Source organism: Vombatus ursinus, unplaced genomic scaffold (genome assembly GCF_900497805.2).
Source record: "Vombatus ursinus unplaced genomic scaffold, bare-nosed wombat genome assembly UNPS02006779.1, whole genome shotgun sequence".
In the NCBI taxonomy this organism is placed as follows: Eukaryota; Metazoa; Chordata; class Mammalia; order Diprotodontia; family Vombatidae; genus Vombatus; species Vombatus ursinus.
The window spans coordinates 25,293,886-25,307,212 of NW_020946557.1; the positions used below are offsets into that span (position 1 = coordinate 25,293,886).

General features: G+C 35.2%; 1 protein-coding gene across 1 annotated transcript in view; it reads right to left on the minus strand.

Moving 5' to 3' along the window:
* Positions 1-4,621: 4,621 nt before the first annotated feature.
* Positions 4,622-13,327, minus strand: part of STX7 (syntaxin 7) — a 60,748-nt gene continuing 52,042 nt past the window's right edge. The window contains exons 8-10 of the mRNA XM_027848677.1: positions 11,654-11,726; positions 9,789-9,871; positions 4,622-5,927 (exon numbers count right to left, since the gene is read on the minus strand). Coding sequence (XP_027704478.1) covers positions 5,832-5,927; positions 9,789-9,871; positions 11,654-11,726 — 252 coding nt within the window. The 3' untranslated portion in view covers positions 4,622-5,831. The remainder of the gene's footprint in view (positions 5,928-9,788; positions 9,872-11,653; positions 11,727-13,327) is intronic.

Consider the following 13,327-nt stretch of genomic DNA (forward strand, 5'->3'; position numbering starts at 1 on the left):
ACAATTTTTTGCTGTTTGGCACAACTAACCTCCAATCCCATCACCATAGTATCTCTCTCAAGAAGCCCAACTTACTGTCTCATTTTCCCCAAGGCGGTAGGGGCAGGACACCCCACCATCACCCATTCTTTAGAGGAACTCTATCTTATTCAGATTGTTCTTCATGCCCCACTTCCTCAACTCTTTTTTCCTATGGTGAAAATATGATCAAGTTATGGTCCTAGTGGTGGGTCAGTTGTTGGAGTTAGTAGGACCCAGACTTTACAGGCAAATTACCATTTTGGGGAGAGTTATTCAAGTCAAAGGAACACCTACATTTGGATTTGTTGTATGCAAGGAATTGGGGCATCAAGGTGGTAGTCACTGTGTGACTCTGGGCAAGTCACTTAACCCCATTTGCCTCAGTTTCCTCATCTGTAAAATGAACTGGAGAAGGAAATGACAAAGCACTCCAGTATCTTTGCCAAGAAAACCCCAAATGGGGTCATGAAGAATTGGACCTAATGGAAAAAAAGACCAAACAACAACAAATGCAGAGAATTAAAACTTTTTCTAGAAAGAGGTATACAAAGGAAAAAACCTTTCACCTAAACAAGCCTCAGTTCTCAATGCTTCATGGCAATGAATTTACCTTGCGAAGGGGCTTTTGATTCACAGAATTACAAAAACTGAGTTGGAATGGACCTCAGAGGCCACCTAACTAAGCCAATGCATACTTGAACCCAATCCCCTGTACAGAATTTTCCCATGTAATCATCCCAGTCTTTGTTTTAAAGACTACAGAGAGGGGGGAACCCATTTCCTCCAAAGGCACCTCATTCTACTTTTGTATCATTCTAATGGTGAGGAAGTTTTTCCTGGTTTCAAGTCTACATTTGCCTTTTTGTACTTTTCACACATAGTTCTACTTCTGCCCTCAGGGCCCAAGAAAAATAAGTCTAATCCATCTTCCAAATGATAAGCAATCTTTAAATACTAGAAGACTGCTATCATGTCCCACTAACCCTTCTACTCTCCATGCTAACCCTAAACTCAAAGCATAAATATTTGTCTTAAGTCTAAAATTGAGTTTTGATTTGGATCTCAAAGTAGAGAATATATCTTAGTTTTGGCCACATAGCTAAGACACCATCAGGGATTTTGTCACAGATAATACAATTACAAAGTATGGAAAGAGGACATTAAGAAGAATAACAACAGCAAATCTCAAACTATATAGTCTTTGAAAACTAATTCTGTATGATGAAAAGATTTCTGGGAGAAAGGAGTGGTATACACAAAGCAATTATGAAACACAAGACTATATTTAATTAGTCAAAGTTGGAAGGGCAGAGAATCAAGGCAGCTACGTTAGGATTTCCACACTTCATGTATTCAAAACCAGTTTCTAACACTTAATAGCTGTATAAATAGGAGAAAGTCACTTAACTTTTCTGAATTTTCTAATCCATGAAATGATTAATTTAATAATATGCCCTGCTTCATAGGGTTGTTGTAAGGTTCAAATGCTCTGCAAACCTGGAAGATTTCTATGTTGGTGATTGTGATTGTGTGGGTGAATTATAGGCCTCCAAAATAGAAGACACCTTAGAGATCACCAGCTCTGCTTTCTCATTTCACCAATGAGAAAACTGAGAACTATACAGGTTGAAGGGCTTTCTCAAGATCACCCAATATTTGCACAGTAGGGATTGGCCCAAAAGTGCAAAAGTACTCAGAGAACTTTGAACCCAAGTACTCAAGGTATAATAGAGTTGGAGTCCTATTCTGCCACTTTCTGTATGACCTTGGATTTAAACCTTCTGTTCTCACTTTCTGTATCTACAAAATAAGTGGATTGGACTAGACCAGGGATGGGGAACCTACAATCTTGAGGCCACACGTGGTCCTCTAGGTCCTTGGGTGAGGCCTTTTGACAGAGTCCAAGTTTTACAGAGCAAATCCTTTTATTAAGGGGATTTGTTCTGTGAAGTTTGGATTCAGTCAAAGGGCCGCACTTGAGGACCTAAAGAACCACATACAGGTTTCTTACCGCTGGACTACATTGAGGTCAAAGTTTCCTTCCAGTTCTAAATTTTTGATTCTATGATCCTCTGATTCCAAAGTAATACTTCTTTCCACATCATGTGATAGCTGTTCTCCCAGGAGGTCCTATCCAGAACTAGAAGTACTCCTAGGGCACTTAGGCATCAAGTCTTGGAGGCATCTTTTCTTGTAGTTTAGTTGCCCAGAAGCTACAGCAAAGGTAGGAGGGGAAAAGGTATAACTTTGATGAAGCAGAGAAGGGAGCTATCAAGAAGAGCATCTGTACCCAGATGCGAAGAGAGCATTTTGTTAACATTTTCTTAAAATTAAAATATTCACTTTAAATATAATTCAAATAATGTGGAGTTTATAATATTACAGGAATGTTTAAATTTTGAACTTTTATTTATATTACTAAGTTTAGAACTTTTAACAATACAAAAAAAAAGTAGTATCATGCTCTCTTTTTAGCTCGTAATAGTCAAAACCTCAGAGACCACAAGTCTGAATGAATGGGAATAATGCACAATAAGGCTAGAAAGGAGGGTTGGGTCTAGGTTTGAAGTGCTTTAAAAGCTAAATGCATGCACTTATATTTGCTCTCAGGTCCAAGAGGGAGCTACTGCAGTTTATTGATTAAGGGAATGATATGTTCTGTTCTTTGGGAAAAATCATTTTGGTGGATGTGTGGAGCTGGATTAAAGTGGGGAGAGATCTGAGGCAGGGAGACCAATTAGAAGATTGTAATAGTTCAGGCAAAAGATAATGAGAATATGAACTAGGGTGATGGCTATGTGGGTGGAAAGAAAGGGTTATATGTCAATGGAAATATGGTGGTGCCCTCGAAAGTAATAATGAAGTTTAGAAAAGTGAAAGTAATAATGAAATTCAGAAAAGTTTTGAGGGAATGATACCAAGTTCTTTTTTTAAATGTGCTGAGTTTGAAGTACCTATGAAATATCCATTTCAAAATGTCTAGTGGGCAGTTGGTGGTATAGAAATAGAGCTTAGGAGAGAAACTGTATATGTGTATGTATATGTATGTATATGTGTATAAGTGTGTGTGTGTGTACATACCCATACATATGTATATCCCAGTATATGTCATCGTCAAAGAATGGACTAAATCCATAGGAGTTGATGAGGTTACCAAGTGAAATAGTATAGAGAAATAATAAAAAGGAATCAAGCTAGAGCCCTAGGGCACAGCCCTAATTAGGCAGTGTGATAAATATGATGATCAAAGAAACTGAGGAAGAGGAGTCAAACAGTTAAGAGGAGAACCAAGAGTAAGCAGTCTTGAAAATATAGAAAAGTATCCAGGAAGAGAGTGGTCATCGGTGGCTGAGAGGTCAGGAGGAATTGAGAATTGAGGAAAAAAAGCCATTGGATTTGGCAACCAAGAGACCTCTGGTACCTTTGAAGTGAGAACTTTCAGTTGAGTGATGAACTCAGAAGCCAGATTGCATAGTGTGGATAAGTGAGAGGAGAGGAAGAAAAGAAAGCAAAGTGTACACAATTTTTGCTCTAGGAGTTTGAGAAAGGAGGGAAACCGAGTGAACACTAGTTTGAGGGGATGGTAGGGACTATCTTTTCAAGAATGATGAAGGAAGATTGGTGTGTCTATAGGCATGAGGAAACCAACAAACAGAGATGGAAGAGAGGGGGGATGATTGTGAGGGCACACTGTTGGAGTATATGGAAGTTTATGTCAATTAAGTGAGGGAAAGACAATCATCCATATGTTTTCAAATAGATAAGTTAAAAATATAAATAAAACCTCATTATTCAGAAGCCCTCTGATTTAGAATTTTGTCTATCTAGGCTAGGTCTATCTTCTACAAAGTATTTGCTAATATTTGTATTTGCTAGTATTTGATCTATCTTCTACAAAGTATTTGCTAAGCAAATTAATGTAAAAAAAGATTTGAGATGAAAATATTTACCCTAAGAAAAATTACTTTTAAATATTTTAATTGTATTTATTCAATTCTGGGGAAAAAATATTAAATGCCCAGGGTACTGTGCGAAGCACTGGGAATACAAAGATTAAAGAAAAAAATAGACAGCCTCTGACCTCAAAGAGATCAGAGTAGGAATATACATACACGTATATATACATCAAGCATGGGAGAGAATGTGCACAAACATATGGACTGGAAGAGAGCAGGAGGAAATGACAAGGAGTCTAGTTTGGGTAATACAGAGTGTGGGAAAAGGGGAGCTTTCCAAAATAAGGCTGAAAGGGAGATGTGTACACAATTCATTTCTGGGGACAAATTGGTCTTATTTAGTAAAGCACGTACAGTGGAACCTCTTTGATAACAATGGGTGATTTGAGTTATTTTATTTTTTGGAAAACTGTATTTTTAAGAAGTCCTATACTTGAAATTATCTTCCCAGTTGTCAAGTTTTACACTTTACCTTTACCTTTACCTTTAATTAATTCAAAACAGTGAAAGGGTTTGACCATGTATTTTTTAAAAAAAGATTTTCAGGTAAACTGAGCCTGTAAGTAGAATTTCTATAAAATAGGAATGTTCTACTGCATCCATTTTATTTTTAAAGAGTAAAAGATTCAAGAAGCTGAATCCAAGACAATTTAAATTATCTTTATTTTGGCTGCATAGTTACATTTCACTAAATTAGATAATTTTATTCATTTCCAATTAAAGTCTCATAGTTTGCCATGTAAACAGCGCATTCACTATTAAACTGCTGTACAAGAACATTATAAAATACAGAATCAAAATAGAAAGAATCCACTTTACAATATTCCAGATAATTGCACTAAAACAACATTGATTAAAAACGCTAGTGGGTTCACTGGCAAAACACTCACTCCCCATTCTAATGAAGGATGGTACAAAATGGCACAAATGAGAAAGAGCAAAACAACGAAAGCAGAGCGAACTAGCCAGTGTGTTAGTTAACAATGGCAATTTTGATCCATGAACATGTCACTTCCCAGTCAGATATTAGGGAAGATAAGTAAGAACCCACCAAAAAACTTGGGTTTCTGTTTTCAGTGTAGTCATTCAGCAATCAGTTAAGCTCTCTGGAATCCAAAAATTATCAGCTATAGCATTTATTTTTTTTCTCCAAATGCACAGGAAACATTTACAAAGACTATACTTCTCCAAATAGAGTTAAGAGCTAAATACAGCCTATGCAATCACCACCACTCTTCACTGTAGAGGTATTTACCAGGCACGCTACAGCAAATGCTTAATAAATACATATCAGAAGTATGAGACAAATTAAGAACGTGTCCACATGTTGTTTTTCTGGGTTGATATAGGTATCAAAAGAATGAATCATCTAAGAAAGAGTATGTTGGCATCTTTGTCAAGAACTAAGCAGCACACAGATCTGTTAACCAATTTTTTAAGTTGTTTGACAATATTTCCTCCACTAGCCCAAACTGAAATCAGGTATTTTCCTTGGGCCAACAGAAAGTTAGGTACAAGTATGTACAGCAATAGAGATGCTCACATGACACAAGAGTTTTTAATAACAAAATCTAAGTTAACAGTCAACAACTTAAATAATGGGCTGATAGCAAATTTGAATATGGACAAAAATTCAGTAATTGCTGAATTGAAGAATATGACAACAGCAGAAAAATTTAGAAAACATTTCAATATTAGAAAATATTGTATTTAAACCAAAGGAAACTTTCCCTCAAATAAAAATGACAAGATATGGAAACCATAATTTACTCAACAGCTATACAGTGATAAAAACTACAATTAGAGGAAAATTCCTACATAATTTAGGTGATGTAGTGCAACACTGCCCTCCTTTTAATTTCTTTGCAATCCCCAAATGATGACTCCAAGAATCACCAATCCAATGACAACAATAAAAATGATGATGCACAGAGTTTTTCGGGACTTGCGCTGCAGGTAGAAAAAACAAAAAAACAAGAGATGAAAACAGTCATCTTGTGGTTTATCTTTGTAAACCTAGCATATAGTCCTTATATTATAACTAATAGAAAAATAAATCTCAGATGTCAATCCTGTCTTATTTGGAGAAAAGACAACCATTAGTTTTTATATTTTCAAACATGATTTTGAACAATTCCCTTCAATTTCTGTATTGCTATTGTTTTATCAAAAAAACTATGCTTCAATTAAAATTATAATCAAGTTTCTAATTCTTAACTGCAACAATTTCTTCAAATTTAAGGAACTTCTAGGTAGAGACTGGACTGAGTGCACTTAAAATTAAAAAAAAAAGTTTAGAAAACATTTGAATGGAGTCCATAAACTTCATAATTGTGTTGAAATTATTTGCATTCCTAAATTTGGGTATTGGTTAAAAAGCATAGGAATAGATATTTGCTTAATGTGATAAATATTAGACTCCAAACTAATGTTACCTGTAATGTAAAAATACTAGACACCCTCCCAAATCAGGCATAGAAAGGAAGAGTGCCCATCATCGGTATTATATTTGCTCTGGTTATAGAAATATTAACTATAGTGATAAGATAAAAGGAATAAGCATAGGTAAAGAAGAAACAAAATTACTGTCATCTGAAACACAATAGTGTACTTAGAGAATTCTAGACAAGGAATAAAAAAAATAACTGAAATAATAACTTTAGTAAAGTAGTAGTAGTAAAGTACTAAAGTAGTAAAGTAGTAGGACATGAGTCCCATAAAAATCAGTAGCTTTTTTGTATATTGAATATTTTTGTATATTGTATATTTCTAACAAAATGCAGGAAGGGGAAATAGAAACAGAAATACAAAAGAAATTCTATTCAAAGTAACTACAAAATCTATAAAATACCTAGGAAATCAATCTATCAAGGCAGATTTAGGACTTACATGAATAGAACTACAAAAATTATAGAAGTAAAGGAAGACTTAAAAGGAAAATGTTAACTGCATGGCTAGACCATGTCAATATAATAAAAGATAATGAAGTTATTTAAGTTACAGATTTAGGGTTGTGCCAATAAGGAGTTACTTTTGAGAACTAGATATAATAACCAAATTCATCTGAAAGAAAAAAAGATCAAGAATCTCTAGGGGAAGAAATGGAAAAAAAAAAGTAGAAATGATGGGGACCTAATAAGATCAGATTTCAAACTATATTTTAATGAAATAATCATGAGAATTAGTTGATACTGGCTCAAAAATAGAAAAGTAGATCAATGGAACAGATTAGGCATGTAAAGGAAAGCAACATTGAAAATCTTCAAAATTCCAATCAATGTAGTGAGTAATCTTAACTTTATTTCCGAAGATGCGTAATGAAGCATTTCTCCCATCTTTTGGCAGAGATGTGATAGACTAAGAGTACAGAGCAAGACATACAGTTTTAGACATGGCCAATTTGTCAGTGTGTTGCTTGACTATGCTTGTTACAAGAGAGGGTTTCTATTTGGGGTCAGGAAGTGGATTAGTAGGAAGTGATAGAGCTGCAGAGAAAAAAGATATCAATAAAATGTAAAAAAAATCATGGAAGAAAAAATTCAGAAGGTGACAAGATAATTTTATTACTGTCTCATTAAATGTAATGCATATTTTTATAAAAACTATGTATATAATAAAAGCTTATGGTTTCACGTACAATCAATTTTGTCCACCTTTGTATTTTGCTATGTTTCTGATAAGTTCATTTGAAAAAGGGAAAATAAAAAATTAAGTGTTGTCATTAAATACCATTATAAGATTTCTTGTTAAATTTTAAAATTTAATGTTCTTAAGAAATTACTTGGGGAAAAGTGCCTTTCCTTAAAAAATTAGCATTTCCAGAAAGGGCAGAGAGAAGAATGGAATGATAGAACCATAGTGAATCATGGGGACCCAGGGATCTGAATTCTGGCCCAAGAGCAAAGAACTATATTGTCAAAATTTATCATTTTTTTCCTAATGTAATTATAACATGTTTGTCAACATCCCTCCTATCAACAACATAAAAACTAAGTTAAAAGTTGCAACCCCAAAATAAAGTGTAAAACAAAAAATTCCTCGATGATACATCAGACAGAACAGGACATTATGGGGTTACCCTTTCCCATGTCCATGGGTTAGGAATTATGTCCCATTTCTTCAATCTGGACTCAAAAAACAGATTTTCACATTTCTTCTGTCTTTAAATATAACAATATGGAGAAGTCATTTTTATTATTTTTAAAAGGAATAGAAAGATTTGTTAACGTACTCCAAAGGGAATAGGGATGCCACAAAGGCCAATAATAAGCCGTTAAACTATAAGGACTTTCAGAATTCCAGAGACACAATTACTCCTCTCTTCTCCCCTGCCCCTAAAAGAACCACATGTATCAGATTCAGTGACATTTCCAAAATTCTGTTACGGTCTTTTATAAAATTCTATCACTTGCTAAGATCATAGAAATGATGAGCCTATGTGAATAAACACAAGTATTTTAGGAGATAATGGTCCTAAACTTGCCTTCATTTAGTCTCAGTTTCTCTCTTTCAGATCCTAAACTTGTACTAAGCTCCATGACTATGTGAACAGGTTTCTATTATATTCCTAATTTTAATAGGGAAAGTCCTTGGCTACTATTCTAATAAAGATTTACAGCAACTTCCAAATCATCTGATAATAACTTTCACAGCAGCATAGGTTTAAAATCAGGGATCTAATTAAAAAAAAGAAAGAAAGAAAAATAAGCCTTCTCCCTCCTAGGTTCAATCCACCATAGTCACCTCTCTAAAATCCTAAAAAAAAAAATTATCTTCCTGATAGAGAATATTTTCCTAATATTTTCCACCTAAAGAATTATTTTTACTTGAGGGCAATAGAGTATGTTTGTTTGTTTTTAAATTAAAGGACTGTTAGCTTGAGCCCTAGGTCTTTGAGTGAGGCATAGTACCAGATGCAGAATCTTAAATGAGAAAACCTCCAATCAAACAAGTATTGCCTTCTCTCCAGCTACTTTTTATAATTCTTTAGGACCAAATCTCTCAGGTTACAAAACAGCTCTTTACATATGTATGGACAGAATTCAAGTCCCTAAATTCCAACGTTTCATGAAGTTCTATTCTTCCACCTTTGATTACACCCTCTCAGGGACTCTAGAATCAACATAACAGTAATTTTTTTAAGGGGGAGGGGGTGTTAAAGATGAACTAATAAAATATCCACCATTCACTGACCAAACTAATAATACTTGTTTGGGTACTGCAGAATTTACCTACCCATCTGTCTGCCAGTATGCTTTCTGAATAATCTAGAGGAATAACTCTAGGACAGAGAATGACATTATCTCTTTGGTCCCTCAGGCTATTAAATAACACAGTGAGGGTCACTATCAGGCCCAAGGAAACAGACAAAAAAGGAGGTAGAGCAAAAGTAAATGTAGAAAGAAGGAAGGGGAGAGAAAGGAAAGTGGAGAAAGAGAAATGAAGGTGGTTTATTGACAGGGAATAGTGGAGTGCCACCTGTATTTGCTATAGTTAAATGAGCTACCCTTGCCTTAAGTTACGAAGGCAATTCAGCTTTGTATTTCAATCAGTCTCCTACTGTTAATAACTATGCCTACAGTTTGCAGGCATGCTGATGGCATGAAAAGAAATGAGTTAGGAAACTGACCAGTCCTTTTTCCAGGCTCTTTTCTATTCCATTAAACTCTAAATCTCCAAAAAAAAACCCAAAAAACAAAAAACCCTTCTTTAAGATTTTTGCTTTAAAAAAAAAAGGAAACAAAAAATATAATTAGAAAGGTTAATATTGGAAATGATAACAGATAGAGATATGTGAATTTGCATCATTACCTGATAATCCGCAGCCCTTGATAGCTGCTGGTTTGCCTGCTGGATATGTACCTCAGCATTTTCTACATTGGCTTCTATGCTGTCTTTAGAAAAACACAGACATGTATATATTAATTATGCTCTCCAAATGTATATTTTCCAATTCTAGAGTGGCCCCAAGCATTCCTCTTCACTCAACCAAGATCACTGAGATCTTTGATTTTCAAAAGCAGCAGATTTACTCAAAGCTGACCATTTGATCATTTGAGGTGATCTGAGTTTCTGGTTTTCAAAATCTAGCCATTATTGTTTATTATTGACATGCCTCAAGGCCAATGCTGAATAAAATAAAGAATAAAATTTGATCATTTAGACTTGTAATGGAATTCTGATGCTCACTCTATTAATCTCCAATAACGCCTACAAAATAGAATACTAAATGTGGTAATTAATATCAAAACTCATCACCACTGGGAACCTAACAATTTATTTCATCTCTTTCCCATCACTGAAATCTTTACTGAGTAGATATGAAATAATAATTGATCCCTCCCAAGAATGATGCCTCACTCAGGACAAAGAAAATACGGACACCAAATGTAAATGTTTAATTGCACCACACAGCAAAATCTGTACCACTCTCTGGTTTAAATAACAATAACAGTTATAATAGTTAGCATTTATATAGCACTTTAAGATATGTAAAGTGCTATACATATGTTATATGATTTAAGATCTAAATGCCTATTAAATGTGGTCTATTTCAGATGGCAAATTCCTGGATTTGAAAGATTATGTTCTATTTAATTTTTGTTCTCTCTCTCATTCACACACACACACACACACACACACACACACACACACACACACAAACACACATACATCTTTAATTATTATTATTTAAGATAAAAGGAACAGGAAATTATGTCATTCACCAGCCTCAGGACTATAAATTCTTGGAATTTTTTTCAGTGGCCTGATGAGGTAGGAAAAGAAAGCTATGGTGACCAGATTTAGTGTTTTTAAGTCACACAGCAAGGGTTAAAGTTGAATAATGTGATATCAAACACAAATTGGATCTGCTTTTAGATCATACATTGGATTGAAGATTACAGTTGGAAGAGACCTCAGCTCATTTAGTCTAATCCTCTCATTTTGCAGATGAAGAAACTGAGTCCCAAGAAATAAAGTGACTTGCCAAGATTTCACATGTAGTGACTCCAAATCCAGTGTTCTTTCCTCTATATCACATTACCTCTAACACGTATCTTTTATATGATGGAAATATGTCAGTTCCAGGACTTTCACAAAACTAGCTCAATTTAAAACATCATTTGTAGACAACAAAAATCTTCTGTTTATTTTTAAAAAGACAAATGTAGCTTAAAAGAAAAAGAAAAAAATGCACAAAAAATATTCTCTCAAAAGAAATGCTGGATTAATCCACAAAATCCCAGGTTTCCAGTAGACTTTTGTTAATTGTTAGGTCAATTCAAATTGAGGTTGGGATGGAGGAAGGGCACTGGGAGAAGACTTGACTCAGAGCTACTTAAAGTCAGTTAAGACTGTGCTCTCTTAGAAGCAGAAGAAGCAGAAGAAGCAGCAGCAGCAAGAGGTTCCCTCACTGGGTCTCTTGACTGATGCCTTTCACTACTGCCAGCAATAATTACTTGTGCCTCCAACAAATACAAGCCCAAAATTTGTCCCCATACATCCAGCAAAGCACTGGAACTAAATAGCACAGTCAACATAAAGTCCTGTGAGATTGAGTAATGGGGTTGATGTACTCCCTCTAGGGAGCCTAAGGAGAGGAAAAAAGTAAACCTGGGGAGAAACCATTTGTGAAATCAGCTTTCTGTTGGTGCATCTAAATTACATGTGCTTACCTATCACATCTCCTTGCTCATGAATCATCATTCCTAAATCCTTAAATATTTCATTTATATCCATAATATCAGCCTGATGGGGAAAGAATATAGTAGTTGGTTAGTAGCAGAAACTAAGACCTTCATACCACCCCATTCCTACTATCTTGCCCCACCCCCACAAAATACACATAAACACACATTTTCATATCAGTATATGCTTCAAATCTGTAATAGCATAGATAACTTCAGAGAAGAAGTTACTACTGTACTGAATAATTGAGAAGCCACTCATCATCAGAGCTCATTCTCCTGAGGTATTGGTTTACGGTTTTTATCATGTTGCACGCACCATCCTACTACCTATGATGGAAATTCTTGGGATTCTGTTTAATACCCATTGCTTCCCCTTCTCTATCATTATCTCTATCATTAAGAAGTTTTCCACTTATCTCCAAACTCCTATGCCCTTTGTCTTTATCATTTACAACTGCTACTCTCTGCAAAGAAAAAGAAATCCTTCCCCAGCTTGCTCACATTATGCTCTCAGTCATACACTCAGTTTATTCCTCTCCTCCATTTTCCCCCTTCCATTATGCTCACTAGAACTATTTTATGATAAACTATCTAATATCACAAACTTTGTCCATGAGTTTCACCTCCATGCCTTTTCCTTAAATAAAATCTGGCTTTAAGATAAAAGGAACAGGAAATTATGTCATTCACCAGCCTCAGGACTACAAATTCTTGGGATTTTTTCCAGTGGCCTGATGAGGTAGGAAAAGAAAGCTCCCATCTGGCCACCCCTCTGTCACTGGCACAGTGGCAGAAATATAGCAGTCTCCCTACTCCTTTATCTCTTATACCCTTTTTAGAACTTGTTTTACCACTGTCATCCAAGAACTTTGCTCTCTTTGCAGTCCCTGCCTACTTATATTAACTCTCTTCAAAACCTCACTATCAAATGATCTCCTTGACATACCCATCTCCTACCACTATCCTTACTGACTTCAGCAACTGATGATTAGCCTTTCTCAATGAGGGTACATTTCTGGGACATAATAAAGAACATGACAATTTTTCTGAAATGGAATAACCAGTACCCAATTTGATGACTCACATGGGGATAAGTGATATTGCCAAAAGAAATCTGGAGAGCACTATTAAAGGATTATAAAGTTATGAGGATGAAACCGAGACTACAAGGTCACACAGGTGGTGTTTTCTTCACCACTGCCAAATGAAGATAGAGGCTTCAAAAAGGCACTTTATGAAGGGAACAGCTAGTTAAGAATATGTTGTTTGAGAACAAGATTTGGATTTCCTGACCAGGGTGTGATGCCCTTGGAGTAAAAACAAATAAGTTGAATGATGAGGATGGGGAAAACACAGTCAGATAACAGTTCAAAGGAAAAAGATCTAGGGTTGATTTTTTTGTTTGTTTGTTGGGCATTGTAAGCCCAACACAAATCAATAATGTAAAAAGAGAGCAAAAAAAAAAGTGACGTTCGTCTTCATTTTCAATCATAAAAGCATAGTATCTAGAACAGCAGCTCTCAACCTTTTTGGTTCAGGATACCTTTACACTTTTAAAATTATTGAAGACCCCACAGAGCTTTCGTTAATGTGGGTTATATCTATCCATGTTAACTATATTAATGTAACAACTTCCCTCTGAGATTGTAGTCAATTTAC